Source organism: Perissodus microlepis, chromosome 20 (genome assembly GCF_051167445.1).
Source record: "Perissodus microlepis isolate ML-2025 ecotype Zambia chromosome 20, ASM5116744v1, whole genome shotgun sequence".
Taxonomy (NCBI): Eukaryota; Metazoa; Chordata; class Actinopteri; order Cichliformes; family Cichlidae; genus Perissodus; species Perissodus microlepis.
Window position 1 is genome coordinate 23,630,045 of NC_140480.1, and position 21,358 is coordinate 23,651,402.

At 39.7% G+C, this 21,358-nt stretch overlaps 1 protein-coding gene across 2 annotated transcripts in view; it reads left to right on the plus strand.

Annotated features, from left to right (window-relative positions):
* LOC146364572 (IQ motif and SEC7 domain-containing protein 1-like) overlaps positions 1-21,358 on the plus strand; it is a 98,780-nt gene that overhangs the window by 19,300 nt on the left and 58,122 nt on the right. For both annotated transcript variants that reach the window (XM_084917419.1, XM_084917413.1), the window contains exons 2-3: positions 2,876-2,905; positions 9,716-9,823. In XM_084917419.1, the coding sequence (XP_084773545.1) occupies positions 2,876-2,905; positions 9,716-9,823 (138 nt within the window). The remainder of the gene's footprint in view (positions 1-2,875; positions 2,906-9,715; positions 9,824-21,358) is intronic.

Below are 21,358 nucleotides of genomic sequence, written 5' to 3' on the forward strand. Positions count from 1 at the left end.
AGCCAGGGTTTCGGGTGAGCTCATTGTGAAACCTGACCCCACCTTATCATGCGATTTTCCTGAGGTCAGATGGCCCAGGATGTGAGTGGGCGTTAAGGCGTCTGGGGAGGGAACTCAAAACTGGATTATAGATGGCAGACAGTTGGTGTCGTAAACCCCCGCCTCTGTTCAAAGATGGTCGCTCACAGTGGACATAGATGACTATTTTCACTATAGTATGTGGTTGTACCACATACTTTTTAACATGTGGGCCACCCTTGCTTATGCTGTTTTCGGTCAGTCAGCCAGCCACAGAGAAGTTCTAACATACAGGGAGTGCAGCATTATTAGGCAAGTTGTATTTTTGAGGAATAATGTTATTATTGAACAACAACCATGTTCTCAATGAACCCAAAAAACTCATTAATATCAAAGCTGAATGTTTTTGGAAGTAGTTTTTAGTTTGTTTTCAGTTTTAGCTATTTTAGGGGGATATCTGTGTGTGCAGGTGACTATTACTGTGCATAATTATTAGGCAACTTAACAAAAAACAAATATATACCCATTTCAATTATTTATTTTTACCAGTGAAACCAATATAACATCTCCACATTCACAAATATACATTTCTGACATTCAAAAACAAAACAAAAACAAATCAGCGACCAATATAGCCACCTTTCTTTGCAAGGACACTCAAAAGCCTACCATCCATGGATTCTGTCAGTGTTTTGATCTGTTCACCATCAACATTGCGTGCAGCAGCAACCACAGCCTCCCAGACACTGTTCAGAGAGGTGTACTGTTTTCCCTCCTTGTAAATCTCACATTTGATGATGGACCACAGGTTCTCAATGGGGTTCAGATCAGGTGAACAAGGAGGCCATGTCATTAGTTTTTCTTCTTTTATGCCCTTTCTTGCCAGCCACGCTGTGGAGTACTTGGACGCGTGTGATGGAGCATTGTCCTGCATGAAAATCATGTTTTTCTTGAAGGATGCAGACTTCTTCCTGTACCACTGCTTGAAGAAGGTGTCTTCCAGAAACTGGCAGTAGGACGGGGAGTTGAGCTTGACTCCATCCTCAACCCGAAAAGGCCCCACAAGCTCATCTTTGATGATACCAGCCCAAACCAGTACTCCACCTCCACCTTGCTGGCGTCTGAGTTGGACTGGAGCTCTCTGCCCTTTACCAATCCAGCCACGGGCCCATCCATCTGGCCCATCAAGACTCACTCTCATTTCATCAGTCCATAAAACCTTAGAAAAATCAGTCTTGAGATATTTCTTGGCCCAGTCTTGACGTTTCAGCTTGTGTGTCTTGTTCAGTGGTGGTCGTCTTTCAGCCTTTCTTACCTTGGCCATGTCTCTGAGTATTGCACACCTTGTGCTTTTGGGCACTCCAGTGATGTTGCAGCTCTGAAATATGGCCAAACTGGTGGCAAGTGGCATCTTGGCAGCTGCACGCTTGACTTTTTCAGTTCATGGGCAGTTATTTTGTGCCTTGGTTTTTCCACACGCTTCTTGCGACCCTGTTGACTATTTTGAATGAAACGCTTGATTGTTCGATGATCACGCTTCAGAAGCTTTGCAATTTTGAGACTGCTGCATCCCTCTGCAAGATATCTCACTATTTTTGACTTTTCTGAGCCTGTCAAGTCCTTCTTTTGACCCATTTTGCCAAAGGAAAGGACGTTGCCTAATAATTATGCACACCTGATATAGGGTGTTGATGTCATTAGACCACACCCCTTCTCATTATAGAGATGCACATCACCTAATATGCTTAATTGGTAGTAGGCTTTCGAGCCTATACAGCTTGGAGTAAGACAACATGCATGAAGAGGATGATGTGGACAAAATACTCATTTGCCTAATAATTCTGCACTCCCTGTATAAAGCGCCTTACAAGCAATGGAAAGTGTCCACTGTAGCCACGGTGTGTGCTTTTCATCCCTTTTTTCCCTTTTTGATCCATATTCCCTTAAATGAATCAACATGTGACTACTGCATTTTGTATTTAATTGGATTATTTATTTGTGTATTTCACAGCACTGTGGCTGTTACAACCAGAATAGTTGTAGTTTCACATTTTTTTTTTTTTTGTCCACGAGTCGTCTATTCTATTACGCAGGCCATCATGAAAGTTTCTTGCCTGTCTAAGGGCTAAGTACTCTGCTATGAGCTACCCTAAAATTGTGTATTGAAAAAAAAAAAAGGCCAACCTTTTATTAAGAAAGCACATACCTTTGCAGCTTTATACCAGGACCCAAAGGGAGGAAAAAAGCAGCTAAAAAGAATTTGGCTCTGTGTCACTTTATTAACTTTTGTGATTTTCCTGTTGTGATGTGTCTGCCAGTCTGTCTATGATGGTTTTGGTCTCTCTTGTTTCCCCATATACCTCAAGAGGCCAAAATGATAGAAATTTTACTCAATCCAGTACAGAGCGAGCAGCCACTATATGGCCTCAAAAACAACTGCAGAATTTAATCAACACCAAAGTACAAAAAGGTTGTTTGGGTTTTTTTTTGTGTGGTTTTTTTTCTTTTTTTTCTTTTTTTTTTTGTCTTCAAGGACAAGATACTGGATTCAGTAGACACATTTTTGACACACTCAGTGGAATATTTTGTAAATGTCACACCAAAGTTGTATCTAGAATATAAATTGTGTCCACTTCTCAGGAGACCAGATTGATCTGTTTAAAAGTGTAGGACCTGTCAGTGTCAGATAGCTGCACTTTACTGCAATAATGCAGCTGCTGAATCAAAGCCTGGTGGTTAGTGAGCCGTTTTATGTAACTTCACTTGTCTTTTGCTGTCCTACTGAAGCACTGCAGCATCCCTGTTTCTACCTGCTTAACAAAAACCATTAAAACCGTGTGTCTCATTTGTTTTTCAGATCTGAATGTGACTCCTCCAGAATGGTCAGGTATGTCCACCTGCTTTTAAAAACCTGTTATTATTGTTTTTATCTGTTTAGGTTGATGCATCTGCCTGATACTTATCTAATTTAAAGGAAAGCTTGTGCCTTTTGGGGAAATCGTCTTATTGCTCCAGAAAATACTTTGGTGAAGACACTGTCTTACATAAGTCTTTCAGTTTGAGTGAGGAAAATGAATAACCAAGGATCATGAGGCTAGCCAGGGTAAGTGAGGAACTGAGGTAGGGCTGTTATTGGTGTTTCTTGATATTGCAGTGTGGAGGAAGTAATGAGATTTTTATGTCCAGTCCAAGGTCACAGAGTTAAGTTGTGGGTTGATTTAAAACTGTAATGTGAGTCCATCATTTGCTGTGAACAAAGCTAAGGGAATATGGCTTGCATGCAGAGAGTAGATGGGCTTCTCTTGCTGGTAAACACACTCCTTATCTGCAGTTTCTCTCTTTAGGGATGTCTCGCTATGGGATCCAAACAGTCTCTCCCCCTGCCTCTGTAGTGCGGTGTATCAAGAACCTAACAGTGTCTAGAAAAGTTGAAAAATTGTGGCAGAGCCTGTCCCGTGTTTTTGATACCAATTTTCCAGGCTGTGTCTGTTCTTTCCTTATACTCTCTGCTGTCTGCACTCCCAGGCTGCTTCTCTTCTGCTCTAAATGTCCCATTACAAATCTGAAGTAAATTCAGAGGGCCACAGCCTGAAGATGTGTGCCAGTCTTTGTCTTTGTACAGTCCCAGGATATGTGTACTTCAGTATGTGCTTGCAAAGCAGAGACGTGTGTGTATATGAGGTTTGTTTCACACTCGGTGTGTAAATCATCCCAGAAAATGGGTTATATGAAACTTTTATGTGTTCTGTATGAATTTGGATAAATCAAAGTGTTTATCCTTAATTTTCTATTTTGGACATTTTTTTTTTTTTTACTATTACCAAATATTAATTTCACTTAAAACATCTGAATTGAGTTTTTAGCTGCAAGACTTTCTTTGGACATTATCAGGGTTATTGTCTTCTTCCTGTGTCTGAAACAGATGTGAACAGATTTTTTGGTTATCATAATTTGATTTTTTCATATACCTCAGCCCTGTAAAAGCAAAGCAGTAGAAATGGAGGACAAGGCTTGAGAGCCAAATAATCCCATCTCACCAAATTGGTGTTTTGATGTAGTTGGAAAAGTCTCAAATGGCAGCAGCCTTCTGCTTGCAATTCTTGCTTGTGAATTTGGCCACAAGTCCCAGAATCTTCCGTTCGTTAAGCGTCCCAAGACTGTTAATATGCTTATGTGTAAAATGTGGTTCGAAATTCAAGCATTAAGCATCTCTGCCAGCACAGTTTGGATCTTGCAGCTTTGCTGGAAGCTGCACACAAACTTGATACTGACTTATAATACTTGAGACTGAATTCTTGCTGCTGCTCACTTTTTAGCAATAAAATTGATGGTAGTCTGTGTACAAATCAGTGAAAAGCTTCGTGACCTCTCACCCCACATTGCACGACTAAATCTACACTACATTTTAGAAATGGATTGGTATGTGTGCTGAGAGAATAATAAAATACTTTTTAAGCCTATGAATAAATCCATCAGCAAACAGTTTAAGATTCAAGCATTGATTTAATTGAATGAATAATTAGAGCAAAGTGCTGAAATGCTTTTAAGGAAGCTTGATATGTATAAAATAGTCCAATTGGTTAAAGAGGGTAACTAAATCTAAAAAGAACAATTTACCAATACAAAAACGAAGAAACTTATATTTGATTTTAAAATGAATACACACAATCATATAACACAGAAAGCCTTTTTAGCTGTGTTTCCATGTCTGCAGACTCCTCCCACATGATCAGGAATTGAGCAAGCAAATGTGACACAAAATTATACCTTAGGCACCTGACGGTTCTTATCTATATCACGTAGTATGATGTCAACGTGCTGCCTAGCAACCACTTAGCAGTACGCTAAAAATGCCTCTATTTAGCATGTACGCTTCCTCTATAGGACCTTATGAAAGCATCATATCATTTTTACCCTTCAGCCGTAAAAGGCTGATGTGGTTTTGTAATCACCCTGCGGGCCAGGGAGGCGGTGTACTCAAGTTTTTGAGTACAGCGATTTTAGATTTTATGCCATAGGTGCATCTACTAAAAATCTCAGACGAGTTTAATCTCAGTGGCCTTCAGAAAACTTGACCTCTGACCTTGAGCTTAAGGTCGGAGGTCAAGTTTTCTGAAAATCTTGTGAACACAATAAATTGAGAATTATGTTACCTGGGATTTTCAAATTGACACCATAGGTGCATCTACTAAAAATTTCAGAGGAGTTTGAAACAACTGAGTCTCGCTGTTTGAATATTGACCTTAAGGTCAAAGGTCAGCTTTTCTGAAAATCACCTGGGATTTTCAAATTTATACTATAGGCGCATGTACTTCGAGGCTGAGGGGTAACACCAGTGGTTGCATGTATTTTTATGTCAAGAAAATAAGTTTTGTGGATATAGATTAGATGTTAAGTCTTTAATTATATATTATGATGCCATCAGGTTGCCTGGAAATCACCTAGCAATGGCCAAATAAGACTTAGTTTTTTACGTTTATGCACCTACAACACATAAACTCATCCCATCATTTTAATTCATGGCAGTATCATCTCATTTATATCAACAAAAGTGGAATTATGTTACAATATCGTCACAATGCCTAGCAACCACATTGCAACGGGATAATATGGCCCATTTAATTTTTTTCTGTTCATGCTCTTATGGTGCTTTTATGAGGTTTTGTATCATTTTAAATTCAGTACAATAACAACTAATTTATATCCACAAAATCTCAATTAAGCATAATGTGTTATGACGCCACCAGGTAGCTTGGCAGCCACCTAGCAACATGCTAACAAGACCTTATCTTAGCATTTATGCACAAAACGCCTTTTGTGTTAGGTTAAACAAGCGTGCTAGTATTTATTTAAAAAAAAAAAAAAAAAAAAAAAGGAAAATTTATTGGTTTGAGCGTAATTCATTATCTCTTTGACTTTTGATTAATTATTTTGAGTTTTGGAAATACAAATTAGGTACTCAGTTAGATGCTTTATTTCACAATTTATATATTCAAACTGTCCACAATCTAAAATACTGTGTAGGTCAGATGTATTTACAAATTCAAGTAAAGGCAATCAAGGTGCTCATAGCAGTGGTGCAATTGAGATATAAAATGAGAAATTCTAAATATAAGATCTACAGAACGGATTTTAAATGATGATTTTTAACATTAAACATAAAAATTTTAAATTACATTTGAAACAATAAAATCTTTGTATATAAAATGTATAAATAAAATCTTTTTTAAGCCTATTTGTGATTCCATACTAAGTTTCACTATGCACATCTTCTGTGTCTTATAAAAAAACTTTTTTCATGCTACTGCTTCTAATGTTGTTCCCATGATATGGATATACTATCTCACTGCAAATATTCTTAGCAACCAACCAGCAGTCAGATTCAAATTGCTGTGACAGCTACCATAAATTTCTCCGTCACTCACTCGATTCATCTTGGCCCTGAGTTTCCTTTTGTATCGCAGCTTAAAGCTGTTTACTGTAAAATCGCTACAACTGCCAAAACAGCACTCTGCTGACAACACACAGCAGACTTACAGTCACTTACATCTCTCACCCTGTTAATATGCCACACCATGACACAAGTGAGTCGGGTTGTTTAAAATTTTGTGTGTTACATGGCTTGGTAGGTTTCATTATCATTAATAATGGAAAAGCCACCGAACTTGGCTCAGGCGCTATAAATAAATAAGCCATGCTCCCGGAAGATTGCTTTGCACTGGTTTGATAGAAGTTTGAGTGAGCGTGTGGGGAGAGATTGGCCCAGTCGGCGATGGGGGATTATTCTTATACACACTCCATGGCTAATGAGAGAGGAGTAGCAACATGGCGGTGTTTAATTGGTCTGCTGTTGTGTAATCAGAATGGATGGTTTCATTCAGATGTGATTACACCCGGGCTCAGATAGGAAGGCAGGCGCTCATCAGCCTCAGTGACCTGCTTTTATTGGATTGTTCTTCAGTGAATGTTTAATGATAAGGTGTTCTCCCACTCCACATTTTGTACAGCACTCATTCATAAGCCCGACGAGCACATGGCTAAAGCCTAGAGCTGAGGAGTAGTCGGGCACTTAATCACGCCAACTGCAATGGGAATGCAGGATGAAAATGCTCTTGTCTTATTTATACCTTTATACCTGTTTACTTGGGCTCGGTGAGATTGTGTTTTGTGATGGATGGCAGTTGTTATAGTTGTCTGGGAGTGTCTGAGAACAAAGAGCAAGTTCAAATTTCATATTGTTTCATATGCTGTATCCATGACCGTGGCCCTTTTGAGCACTCCACATTCTGTCTTTTTTTTTTTTTTTTTTTTGTATTGAACATGTTTGGCTTCACGCACACAAAGGCCAGCTTGTCAGCAAGCTGCAGTAATAGTGGGTGACTGGAGGTATTCTGGAAAGCTTTAGCGAGGGCTGCAGCTTTGATTTCCCCGTAGTCCTCCGCAGAGAGTTGGGGAAACAGAGAGCAGGGGATTATACAGCTCAGTCATTATTGTAGGAATGACAATGAAGAGAATAAAGCTTTGCTGGGCTGTTGTTTGGGGGGCGTCAGAACCCCTTTTTAGAGTGCATCTCAAAATAATACCATAGGCAAAGCCCTTCCAATTAATTCAAACGTTAAGTCAGAGTAATTTATTGTAACAGGATTGTGGGAAGATTTATGACGTTCAGTGATATACTATAAGAATTAACATACAACATTAAAGAGGAGCAAAGAGACTGCACTCTTGCAACTTCTATTGCTCATGAGGTGTTTCCTAAAATAGGCTTGGAACTGCAGATTTCTCTCTGAAGAGAGGGCATCTCTCTAAAACCGCACAATGCGTGGGGTGAACTGTACTTAATTCACTCACAAATCTGTCCTACAAAGAGCCGGGCTGTCCTCCAGTGCACTGTCAGGCAGCTGAACTGATACTTGTCTACAAGCACGAGACGTGACAGGCCTGTGTCGCAGAACTGCTCCAGTGCAGTCTCGAACCCTTGGCCGGTGTACTCTCGTGTTGCCAATTTTGATGGGTAGGACACAGAGCCTGCTGTTTGCACGAGTCCTTCTCGATTAAGAAAACTGCATTTCAGATCTTAACAAGGAATTGTCCTGAAACAATCCCCTACAGACACGGGAGTGTGCAGTGTGTGGTGACAGAATCCAAAGATGCAAATTAAAGTCACATGACGTGTCACTCTCATGGGAAAGACCTGACATTTATTTATGGTCTGAAGCAAAGTCTGAGCCTTGACTCTGTGGGACTTTCTGAAAAACTAATGGAGGACGGGAAGAAAAATTCAGACTAATCCAAGGTTCATAACTCTCAACTGAGCCAGAGCAGAGACATTAGCATTTTTGAAATTAATAATTCATTGTGCCGAAACAGCAGCAAATGGCAGCAGCCATGACACAATTAGCCACTGCTATGTCTCAGGGCCTTGATGCAAGATTTTTCATCTCGACACTGAGTTAAACAATGAACAATAATAGCGTTTTTCTTCTGAAGTAAGATGCGGCTGTATGTTTTCGATGACGACTTCATTCTCTGGCAGAGATGGGTGGGTTGACTATAACCCACAGCTTGAGAAATGTGCTATGCCCATGATAGACATGCAATCCAAAGGGGGGCTGGCTCAGTGAAAACCTTAACAGATGAGAGAGAAATATCTCTGTGGAAGTGATCTCCTGTGGAAGAAGATGAGAAATGCCTGAATAATCAGTAGTAGAGGAAGAAACTATTTTAACTTTACAGACAAAGCACAAGCTGTGAAGTTGCATATACTCAACAAAGGAGCTTAACTTATGTGAACGCCCAATTATGTAAATAGGATAACTTGAGAATGAGGCGACATAGGAGTTTCAAATTGGTACCGTTGGTGTATTTACTAAAGATCTCAGTGATCTCGACTTCAAGGTCAGAGGTCAAGTTTTCTGAAAATCTTGTGAATGCGATGCGATAACTTGAGAACATACTATTTTGAAATTGATACCATAGGTTTATTTTAGGAGGCTAAGGGATTGCATTTATTTTCTTTGACGCAGTCAGATTGAGGTCTTTTTTTCACCCCAAGTTTTCACACGCATTACATTTTACTGTTACCTACTGACATTTTACCCATATTTGTTTCAGAGAAATGTAATTATCTGGCAGTACAGACACCATTTTGTTATGTTATCAGTGTGCAGCACTTACTTTGCACCACTGTTCACAAAATCAAATGAGAAACAGGTTTGGAGTAATAAAACAAAAGAGTATGAAGTTATGCATACCTGGATGTATTTCTTGTACATGAAGAGTTCAAACATTTATATATCTTATTGAGGACATCTAATTGACATAATGCTTTCCCTAGCCTCATACCTTAACCCTAACCATCAAAAATGAATGCCTAAACCTAAGCATAATCTAATTGTAACCCTGATACTAAGATGACATTTTGAGCCTCTAAAATGTCTTCAAACTCGTGGGGACGGGGATTTTGTCCCCATAAGTGACTGTTGGTCCCCACAAGTATAGTGTCATGCCAATTTTCTGTCCTCACAAAGAGTCTAAACATGGGCGTGTACATGCACGCACGCACGCACGCACACACAAACAGACTCACACAGCCGTCATTTCATTTTAAAAATGTTTCTGTCATATCTGTCCTTGCAGGTACCACATTTCTGTTTTTTCTTGTTTGTTTTTTGTAACACAGTGTGTCCTTTTGTAGGAGACATACATCTCTACCAGTTGAAGTCACAGAGAATCCCGGGAGGTTGGTTTCTGAAGGTTGCAGAAGAGTCACCCCCTGCCGCAAGTGGAAGTCTGCTTCCTTTGGGTACAGTGAGATGTTAATTTTAACAGTTACTTCACATTCAGTTTGTCTCATAAGCACTGCAGCAAAACAATATTTTCCTTGTCTTCCTCTTGTTAATGTCTAAAACTCTTCACTGGTGATATTGATCGCCCTGCTAATTAGCCTCTCTGTGTCGGAAGTATTGGCCGTGACAGCTTGACAGCTGCAAACTTTGCCGCGTCCTAATGTTTGAGGCTTTGCAGCTGCTCTCATCAGCTTTTTATGACACAGCAGTTTGATTGCTGCAGTGCCTTTTTTTTCTGATCTGCACATTGAAGTCTTCTAACCAAATGCACTGTAGGAGGAAATCATTAACTATAGCCTTCACGAAATATGACCCTTCATTGCTGCGTACCCATTAGCCGTGCTGAGCTTGGACCTTGACAATCTCTCAACAATGAGGAGGGAGCAGAGCACAAAGTCGCATCGATGGGACAGACTTGAGGGTGGTCTTTAAAAGGCATGAGAGTTTCACAAGAGACACCTCCCTGTGCTGTATGCTTCATCATCAAAAAACAACGTGCCCTAATCCACAGCCCAATTTTAGCTCGCGTGCAACCCAAAAATAAATCCTACTGCATAGTGGGAACATGCTCTATTTTTAAAGAGCAGTGTTCAGAGGTTTCTGATGAGTAGTAACATCTGTGGGTTGTTTTTAGACTTCTGTAACACTGCAGAAAGGAGGCTTTGCTATTTCTTGCTGATTAATATCTCATTCACTCATGCTCCATCTATTTGTCTCAATATGATTGTTATACAGTAAGTAATTTTCAAGCGTAAAGTTAATGGGTTAAATGGATCATGACTGCAAACAAGATGATGGCTGTTCTCTGAGGTTTAATGTTTTCCTCTTCAGCTCAGCAGCACTGCTTGCGTCCGTCAGCGTTTACTTATCTCACAGTTAGAATGGGCTAATAATTAAATGATGGTAAAAGAGAACGAGCCCCCTTCCTGATCGTTTTGGCTTTGCTGATTGATTTCAAATGGTCTTGCTTTAATGCTGCGTCCCAGATGTAATTATTAATGTGCGCAAGTTAATTATCATTGATCTTTCCTTTTAGTTAGAGAGCTCACAATTACCAACAGCAAAAGCAGAAAAATAGATCAGTTTGGTCAACATGATAGAGTTGTGTCACACACACACACACACACACAGACACACACACAGTCGTGTTTGCATATCTTTGTGGGGACATCTAATTGACATAGTGCTTACGCTAGCCACTACCCCTAAGCCTAACCATAAAAACTGAATGACTAACCCTAACCCTTAGCCTAAACCTAACCATAACCTGGTTGTAACCCTAACACCAAAACCACATTTTGAGTCTCAAAAAATGTCCCCATAAGTGCTGTTGGTCCCCACAAGTGTTTTGGTCCCCACAAAGATGTATAAACATAGTGTACACACACACACACACACACACACACACAGTACACACACAGTACACACACAGTACACACACACACACACAGTACACACACACACACACACACACACACACACACACACACACACACACACACACACACACAGTACACACACACACACACACACACAGTACACACAGTGTACACACACACACTCATTTACACACTTGCACCGGCGCTTGCACACTCACACTCACAGGAAATGGTAAGTGACAGGGTGGACTGGAAGTTTGCAAATCAGATCACTGCATGGCCCAAAATGTAAGCAAACATTTGTTATAAAGGCCTTGGTCACAGCTGTCTTTTGTCATGCTTGACTTGTTTTGGAGGGTATTTTTTCCTTTAGAAAGAGAGGAAACTCGCTGCATATGGTGTTTCAAAGGTCCTGTGCCAGATTTGAACCCAGGATGTTGCACTGTACACCACAGTGACTAGAAAACAATATTTTTTTTTCACATCGTGTCTGAAAAGAAATGTTGGGTTATTGTTCCTTCTCGATGGACGCTGGGTGTTTGAGGCTCTCATCGACTGGGTGACTCTTTTTTGGAAGTATGTTTTTGTGGCACTAACAAAATGGAGAAGGTGAAATATTAATTACTATGGAATTTGTGGCCTGCTGTGCTATGCCCTGCAGATTATTTCAGATTGTTTTAGTAATTCTAGACTTTGGAAACTAAGTTAAAAGACTTAGTTAATGGAACAAGTTTGGTGTCAAAGCTGTGTCATTCACAGAGCTCAGCTTGCTCCTCATCCTCCAGAGTTAGGGCAGTCTCTGGGGGCGGCCAATTACATTCAGAGCATGTAGAGTGTCTGCTATACTGCAACAGCATAAACACACTCCAGGCACTGACTTTAATTGTTGCTTCTGCTGTATACTTTTCTTTGCTTCTCTTTACTTGTTTGCTCTGCTTTATTTACTATGTACTTGTTCTTTCTCTGTTCTCTTCTACATCAAAGCATTTACATGCACAAATACCATTTCATCACCATTAGAGCAAGGCAATCCATTAGCTAAGATGTGAAAAACACTTTTTCATGCATAAACATGTCTGAGTCAATAATGGACATCTGATTATTATGATTTTTTTCACTAAATCTGGTGATATTATGAGACTGTACAGATCAAACCAGACCAGTGCAACAACAATAAGCCTAGAAAAAGTTCACTTTCATACCACCAGTGTGGAAAAGTAATCTCCTTCAAATGTTTGGAGCACAAAAAACTGGTCCCAGCAGGTTTTGTCAGTGCATGATTTGTTTTCTTTAATGTAGACAACAGAATGGAAATATTGTCGATTTTTCTCATTCAAAAACTGTCAAAACATCCAGAAACTACAGAGAATCACAGGCAGTAAGAGATATCATTTAGAGTCTTGTTTTTATTTTGTTCAGTCTTGCTTTTATTGTATTGCTCCTGTGTAGCATGTCGCAACATGATTTTTAAGTACTGCTTTAAATAACTAGTTGTTGTTATTAGTGAGCGATATACTGAAACTCAAAATACAGCCAAATATTTAGCTTTCAGTCTCATCATTTGCCATCTCCGCCTCTGTAACGATTTCTCCCACTTCTGTCTCTTCTGTGGCTCTGGTTTCATTTGTAAAGACTAGTGGCTGTTTCATTTCTACTCCTCTCCCATGACTGTTGAGCGTAGAGTGGGAGAGGTGAAAACAGGAAGTGTGTTTATGTCAGACTAAGAAAGCGAAACTGGAGCATACAGCCAGTCCAATAGGGATGCAGGATCTCAGCTTATTGTGAGAAAGGATCATTGCTCTATACGGTTTACTGAGGGAAAAGAATCCAAATTCATCTGCAGGCATGTGACGGAAACTTGAAAGAAAATGGTACAAAAGCAGCATATTATATGTTACAATATAGGAATATAGACAACCACATGAAATGAGGGGTAAAAAAAAAACACATTTTCTTCCTCAGTATCTGTAAATTACATGAACAGAAAGCATGTTTTAACTGATTTTGGGTGCTGCATGTATTCATTGCCTGCAGCTGCCTTCTAGTTCAGTCCCGTCCAGATTTAAGACTTCTTCTGCACCCATCAAGCTCAGCCCAAGGCTGAATGAATGCTTTTAACTACCCAAGATGCTTTCCCTCTCTTCCCTCTCACGCTTTCCTCACTTCACGCCTCTCTTTTAATTCCCCCCCCCCCTTTTTCTCCAGATATTCTCTTTGTTCTTTCACTCAATCAAATAGAAATAAATAAATAACATCTGCTGGTCTGTAATCTTTCACCTCCTTTGACTCTGTGGTGCGTATCTGTGTCTCCCTTTTTCTCTCATCAATTAAAACAACCCATCTGACTTGATTAATAGCTAAGGGGCAGAAGTAAAAGTGGGATGGTGAAGTGCAACTCTTTCTGAAGTGTTTACACCCCTCTCTTAAGGCTCCCATGGTATTACCAGTAGGTTGTAAACTTGCTGTTACTGGACTGGTCCATTTATTTGAATTTGATGTTTGTATTATCTGGCATTTGACTTTTAGAAAACACCTAAACTTGGATCGCCACTAGTACATATTTAATTCCGGGGTTTTATGTTTTTAATTATAATTATAAAGTTAAATGGTTATTTCATAACAGGACCTGTGATTACGTTCACTGCAGAGCTCATTGATTCCTGCAAATTGGCCTTTCTTCCTGGGATCGCAGACCCCCACCCTAACCTTCTGCTGATGCAGTCAATGTCTTATTTGCTGATGGCTAGAGGCAGAAAGGCAGCTCGGGAGACTGTGATCTAGCTGCAGGGGTGAATATAGTGCAAAGCGCCATATACAGAGAAAAATGACAATATGTAGGTTCATGAACCCTGCATCATGACTGGTATTGCATGTATTTCATTGCAGCATTCCCCTTCTGTAAGGCCTTGACAGTATCCGTGGTCATTTGGAAAGGAGTTTAACGATGCAGTAAACATTTATTGTATGTGGCTGCAAACAGTCCTGGATAAATGAATGAGCAGTTGTGTCCAAGAGTTAGTGCTGGTTTTTAAAAAGAAAAGGAAGAAAAAAAAAAAAAAGAGCAATGAAAGTGCCTTCCGCCCTCCATAAAATTCAGACTGTTATTTAATGCTTTCTTTTTTGGTTCTTTTTCTTTACTGCCGTCAATATTGAAAAGGTTTGATTCCACCAGATGGGAAATTACATCTGTGCAATGATTTAATAGGCCTGTGAAATAGAAGGCCCACTACCTTAATGTGTGTGAATTCTTGAGAAAACTCTTTGAAGTTCCCAGCTTCTGTTTCGTCATCACATTCTCTTAAGAGTTAATTACAGGCTCCACGCTGCGCTCTGAAGCTGCATAGCTGGAAACACACAGTTTTGATTTAGAAGTAAACGCAGGCCATTTGGTTCGTAATAAGTTGCTTTGACTCTAAGTAGCAGAGCAGAATTTGATGCTTTTTGTTGTGCCATGTGCCTTTCACTTGACTCAGTTTTGAAGGTAATGCTTTTGGGCAAGATGCACGCATGTGTATATGGCTGTGTGGTTGATCTGCGTATGTGTGCTGTCACTTTCGCATGCAGACAGCCATGCCGCACATAAACAGTTTTCAAAGATTGCGATGCTGTGCTATAAAGCCTGGCAAGCTGTCGGTTGTGAATGTTATGGCTATGTTTTCACTCTAACTCATTCATAATGGGGAGCATTTATGATTTTTCTTATTTTCTGTCATATATATGGTTACATTCACCTAACAGTGAAAGAGTGTGCATTTAGTCCCAGGAGGACAGACAGAAAAGAAAATCTGTCAAATCAAACATTCAGATCTATCTACTGTGGTGACTCCATGTGGAGCATCTGAAAGTAGATTGTAGACAATGACACTTCAGTTCGATTAAAAACTGTCCAAAGAATTATGCAAATCTGGAAAGACTGTGGCGAACCCTCACCTTCGAGGAAGAAATGGATTGGGAAAAAACTTGTATAATCATGATTAGCATTTTCTCAAATATTTGGTAAAATCAAATCACAAAAAATCCACAGTAGAACTCACTGCCATGTTTAATAGTGAAAGTGAGGATATTTCCATGCATACAATGTAAAGAGAACTTAGGGTATTGGGACTAAAGAGCTGAAGTAATCCACTCATCAGTGATCATAGAGATTGGACTCAAGAGTAGAGGAAAAAGGTCACGTGGTCTAATGAGTCCTGTTCTAGAGTGATGGGTGCAGCAGACAAAGTGATGCGCCCATCATACCTGGCGCCTGCCGTGAAAGCCTGTGGGGGCACTATTATGATCTGGGGTTTCTTCAGTTCAGTAACATTATGTGCCAAAAAATTAGGTCAGCTGACTACCTGAATATACTGAATGACCAGGTTTTTTCCATCAGTGGAGTTTTCTTTTTCCATGCCACAGGCATATTGCAAGATGACATTCCCATGATTCATCAGGCTCAAATTGTGAAAGAGTGGTTCAGGGAACATGAGATATGATTTCAAATGTGGAACGAAAACCACAGGATCCGGACCTTAACCCTTGTGAGAATCTTTAGGATGTGCAGGAGAGGATTTTTCGTTGTGGGCCGTAGTTTGCCTGGCAGTGTGTATTGTGGGTTTTTCTTTTCTTTTCTTTTCTTTTTCTTTTTCTTTTTCTTCTTTTGCTTTTCTTTTTTTATTGACAATTTCCCATAACGTGTGGACTTAACTCTGTTTAAAAATGGTGGATGCTCATATTAGACATTAACAAAACTTTGAGTAGTGGTGAGCACATTAGTCTCACCCTCTCACTGTTGTCTTTTACTTGTGGCGTATAGCATGTGTGGGGGGAAAAGGTGTCTTAACACCTTATAAATAAGGTTTATTTTAAATATTATCACACAAAGCTTCTCTTGTAGAGTTCCCCATCAAGAATTACAGATGATTTATACATATCACCCGCACAGCAATAAAACTTGCCTTATACTGTGTAGATGCTTATACTGCTCTGTGACTAAAACAGCTCTGACACTGGGGGGAATTAGAAAAGGACGTCCGGGGGTGCCCTGTGGTGTTTAGGTGGGCGGTAAGTAAGTAACAGCTAACAGCATCTTAAAGGTCACAAATGTTGTTCATTTCACCTTTCAGTGGTTTTAATGTTGCAGCAAATTCAATTCAATAATCTATACAGGACTGCTAAAAGTTGTATAAAAAGACCCCAGAAAACTTGTAAGTTCTTTTTTTTTTTTTTTTGTTCCTTTAGAATTAAACTCGTTTTCAATCAGTTAAATTATATAAAATAGCTGACTGAAAATTTTTGAGAGTTTTGAGAAAGAAATAACATTTAAAGTAATTCATTCATTGTTGATTATTTTTTGCCTATTCCTTGGAAACTGAGCGTGTTTCTTTTATTTGGGAAGATGCTGAGCATTTTGAAATGGTTCTGGGAAAATGTGACATGTATTTCATTTCATAAGAATTTTAAGGGTTAAATTGATTACAAAACAAAATCAGTTCTAAACATGTTACATTATTAAGTATCTGTTGGCATAGTAGCTTTTTAAAAAGATATCACCTAACATTTTGTGTTTGTTGTGTGGTATGTTTCCAAGGGTAAGACCTGCCATTGGATGCACTATTACCTTGACAGTCATAATAACCACGCTGCAATTAAAAATTAAGACATTATTAAAATGAGCACACATTCTGCTTACAGTCGTAGCCTTAAAACCTTGAATCTTGAATCATTTATCAGCCAGAAAACCTAATAATAGTTTAATAATTTGCCATGACGTGATCTGCGATATGACATACTGCTCTTGTTTAAAAATAAATAAATAAATAAAATAAAAATAATTTTGTGTTTTCAGCAGATGAGAAAATAATTTTGAAAGTACAACATGTGTATGCACGGGAAAGTGGTTTAATTAGAATAAAATGTATTTGTGTGCTCCCCATCAGAAAGGCAGGAGTTTGCAATTCTTCAGGCATGACTGAAATCCGATGTGTCTGTTATAAATGCATCCCTTCAGCAGTAATGAAAAGTCACCCAGATGTGTGGCGACAGGGCACAGGTGTTACATTTCAAGACAAAATCATGTGTGACACAAGTGTGATTTGGAGAGCCTTTAGGTGATACATGTGCAAGCACTGCACCTCCAGCTAGAAGAAAAAAACATGTCAGAGCATCCTTTTTTCCTCAACCAGTGCTTTTCTTTCACTGTATTACCCACTGCCACTTTCCGTGTTAAATTAGATATAGTGAGAGATTAGTGCTACTGTGCGACTGCCTCAAAGAGCTTATCCTTTCATTAGTTCCGTGCAACATTAATATCAGGCAAAAAAGACTGGGAGTGTTTCAGATCTATCTCTCAGTTTGATACGAGGCATTTGCAATTCCAAAGCCCCACATCAGCGCCCGGATCGAGCTGAGGGAAGAGCTCACAGGGATGAGGTGAAGGAGCAAGGAGTAGCTTATCCAGGAAATAAAACTGAAACATTTGTTCTCTTCTGCTTTTTCAGCTCTGCCACTCAAGAGCAGGGATTTGTCTGTGCATGTGAAACAAGATATTAAAGTATTGCTGCTGCTGGATGAATGATCTGTTTGTGTGGGGGTGAAATTTCCTGCAAGCGAGGAGATGAATGACAAACTGTACATTACAATTATGACGATAATAAATACTGTATCGCTCTGTTTGACCTTAGTTAAAATTTGCATGTATCTGGATTGTTTTCTTTCCTACTTGTTTTTACTATGCGAGTCAAGCAGTGCTGTAATTGGTGGAAATTGAGGCTTGAGCAAGAAAAGTGGATTTAGATCTCGCAATTTGTGACCTTACAGTAAGACAAACTTCTAATTAAACAGGATTTTTATCACAAAATACAGTAATTGCATACTGTGTACTGTGTACTGTATACGAACATGGAACCATGCAGTACATATTCTCAAAAGTAACTGAGCTTTACAGAAAAAAGTAATAGCATCATGCTACTTTTCATATTAACGTTTTTAAATGAAAAGAAGACACAGATGAACGCTTTAGTTATACTGTGGAGGCTATTTCGCTGCAGTGGTTTGGATCTACTTGTTCCCTAGAGAAAAGGATCAGTGCTAATAATTACAAAGTCATGGTCTCCTCCAGGAGGACAATGCTCCATCTGAGTATGAACATGATGTAAATCATATGCTGTGGCCTTCACAGTCAACAGACTTTAACCGAGCTGATACCTGTTCTGTCTATACACACAGACATAGTCCAACAGTTTATTTTTCCTTTCGTTTGTGTGATAAGCTTATAACTCTGGATGTTCCTGGCAACTAATAACAGAAAATCTAAGCAAATATTAAATGCATGGAAGTTAAACATTGGCCAAAGAAATATTTTTTTGGTTGGTTGATGACGCTGCAAATGCACACATTAATTTCCAATTTGGCTAATCTTATCAGTGCTAGCAGTGGTAGCTTAGGTTTCCTCCATTCTAGTGTCTATAACTCAGTGTAGAAAGTGGTCAGCTGCTTGGTTATATTACATTATTTGTTTTCTGACACGGCTAAAGTAGAGCGCGGCGACGCTGGTTCCTTCTTGCTCATTTACAACTTCTATTCACAGAGAGAACGAACAACAGCAGGGCACAGTTGTTTGTTCATGGGTGGTGACCGGTCATGCCATATGCTTTTTGAACTGGCAACTTTAATTGCACATTAATAAATAAAAAACAAACATGTTTAACTGACTTATATTTTTGGCATCAACTCATAAGACAGTCCATTTGTCTGGTCACCTCTCCAAAATTTGATTATAAAACATAAAGAAATTCAGCCCCAAAGTTGTTAAATTTGTGCTTATTTATAGTGAGCACCTAGAACAGTATTAAAAAAAAAAAAAAAAAAAAAAAAAAAAAGTATATAGCAATATACAGGGTGGGCCATTTATATGGATACATCGTAATAACATGGGAATGGTTGGTGATATTAAAGTCCTGTTTGTGGCACATTAGTATATGTGAGGGGGCAAACTCCTCAAGATGGGTGGTGACCATGGTGGCCATTTAGAAGTCGGCCATCTTGGATACAACTTTTGTTTTTTTTCAATAGGAAGAGGGCCATGTGACACATCCAACTTATTGGTAATGTCACAAGAAAAACAATGGTGTGCTTGGTTTCAACGTAACTTTATTTTTTCATGAGCTATTTACAAGTTTCTAATATCAAATTGTGTTGATATCTGGTGAACGCAGTAACCGGGTCATTGCAGCAGATTTCAATGCAAGACACCCTACGAGACCACCCATCTCCCATGCTACAGTTAGCAAACTGCTTGCTAAGTTTCGTGAAATTGGTTCAGTGTTGGATTTGCCAAAATGTGGACGCAAGAAAACTGTCACTAATGAAGAAACATCAGTGGCTGTCCTAGCTTCATTCAGCAAGAGCCCACAGCATAGCACTCGTCGTATGTCACTGGAGAGTGGCATTAGTCGAACATCCCTTCGGCGGATATTAGCTACTCACAAATGGCACCCTTACAAACTCCAGCTACTGCAGCATCTCAACGAGGATGACCCAGATTGGCGCACAGAATTTGCAGAATGGGCAAAACAAAAATTGGAACAGGACCCTCAGTTCACGCAGAAGATTTTGTTCAGAGATGAGGCAAACTTTTATGTGAATGGTGAAGTTAACAAACAAAACCACCGCTATTGGTCTGACACTAACCCACATTGGATGGATCCCTCCAAGACTGTTGGAACAACAAAAGTGATGGTTTGGTGTGGTATATGGGGTACAACGATAGTGGGTCCATTCTTCATCAATGGAAACCTCAAGGCCACTGGATATTTGAAATTGCTACATGATGATGTGTTTCCCTCTTTATGCACTGAAGCTGGCACGTTCCCTGAGTTTTTCCAGCAAGATGGTGCACCACCACATTATGGGTGCCAGGTCCGAGCATTCCTAGATGAACAGTTTCCTGGAAAGTGGATTGGTCGTCGTGGGCCAGTTGAATGGCCCCCAAGGTCTCCCGATCTGACCCCCTTAGACTTTTATCTTTGGGGTCATCTGAAGGCAATTGTCTATGGTGTGAAGATACGAGATGTGCAGCACCTGAAACTACAGATACTGGATGCCTGTGCTGGCATTTCTCCTGCGGTGTTGCTATCAGTGTGTGAAGAGTGGGAGAAGAGGGTTGCGTTGACAATCCAACACAATAGGCAGCACATTGAACACATTTTATAAGTGGTCAGAAACTTGTAAATAACTCATGAAAGAATAAAGTTACGTTGAAACCAAGCACACCATTGTTTTTCTTGTGACATTACCAATAAGTTGGATGTGTCACATGGCCCTCTTCCTATTGAAAAAAACAAGTTGTATCCAAGATGGCCGACTTCTAAACGGCCACCATGGTCACCACCCATCTTGAGGAGTTTGCCCCCTCACATATACTAATGTGCCACAAACAGGACTTTAATATCACCAACCATTCCCATGTTATTATGGTGTATCCATATAAATGGCCCACCCTGTAGTTTCCCTTGCATATGATGTTTAAATATGTCAGTTTAATTTGTAGGATTTTTACATTAATTCACTGGTAATTGTGCCATAAATGACCTCTCTACGTCTTCCTTTGCATGCTGTATCAGGTATATATACCAAATGCTGTAGCAGTATTACTGACATCAGCTTATGGAGGAGTCTAAACTTGTGATGAGCCTCAGCTGAGGCCCAAGGGGTCAAGTAATGTCTTTGTCTATACTTCATAGTTAGAGGCAGAGAGACAGCTCTTTGTTTGGCCTGCAATGAAAAGCTTGTCTGTCTTTTGCTTCTGATGTTCTTAGGCTTGAGGCCAAGTCAGTGACAGAAGGAGCCTTTGCACAGCACTGTGCCCTCTGCCAGCGAACTACAGAGAGGATGTGCTGTGTTGTTGCATGGAAAAACACAGGCAAACTAACCCTCTCACCTCTTTTCCCCAGAGCAGTGTGCAGAGGTCCCCATCTAAAGGGGAGTGGTCAGTTTTCCTAGCTTTTGAGACTGTAGTTGTTGTGATTAGGAAAATGTTTTTATGGAACAAAAAAGCTATGGGTGTATTTTTTTGTAAGTATTATTACTGAAAGCTGAAAACAAAACTGAAATGACTGAAGCATCAAGTTTTGT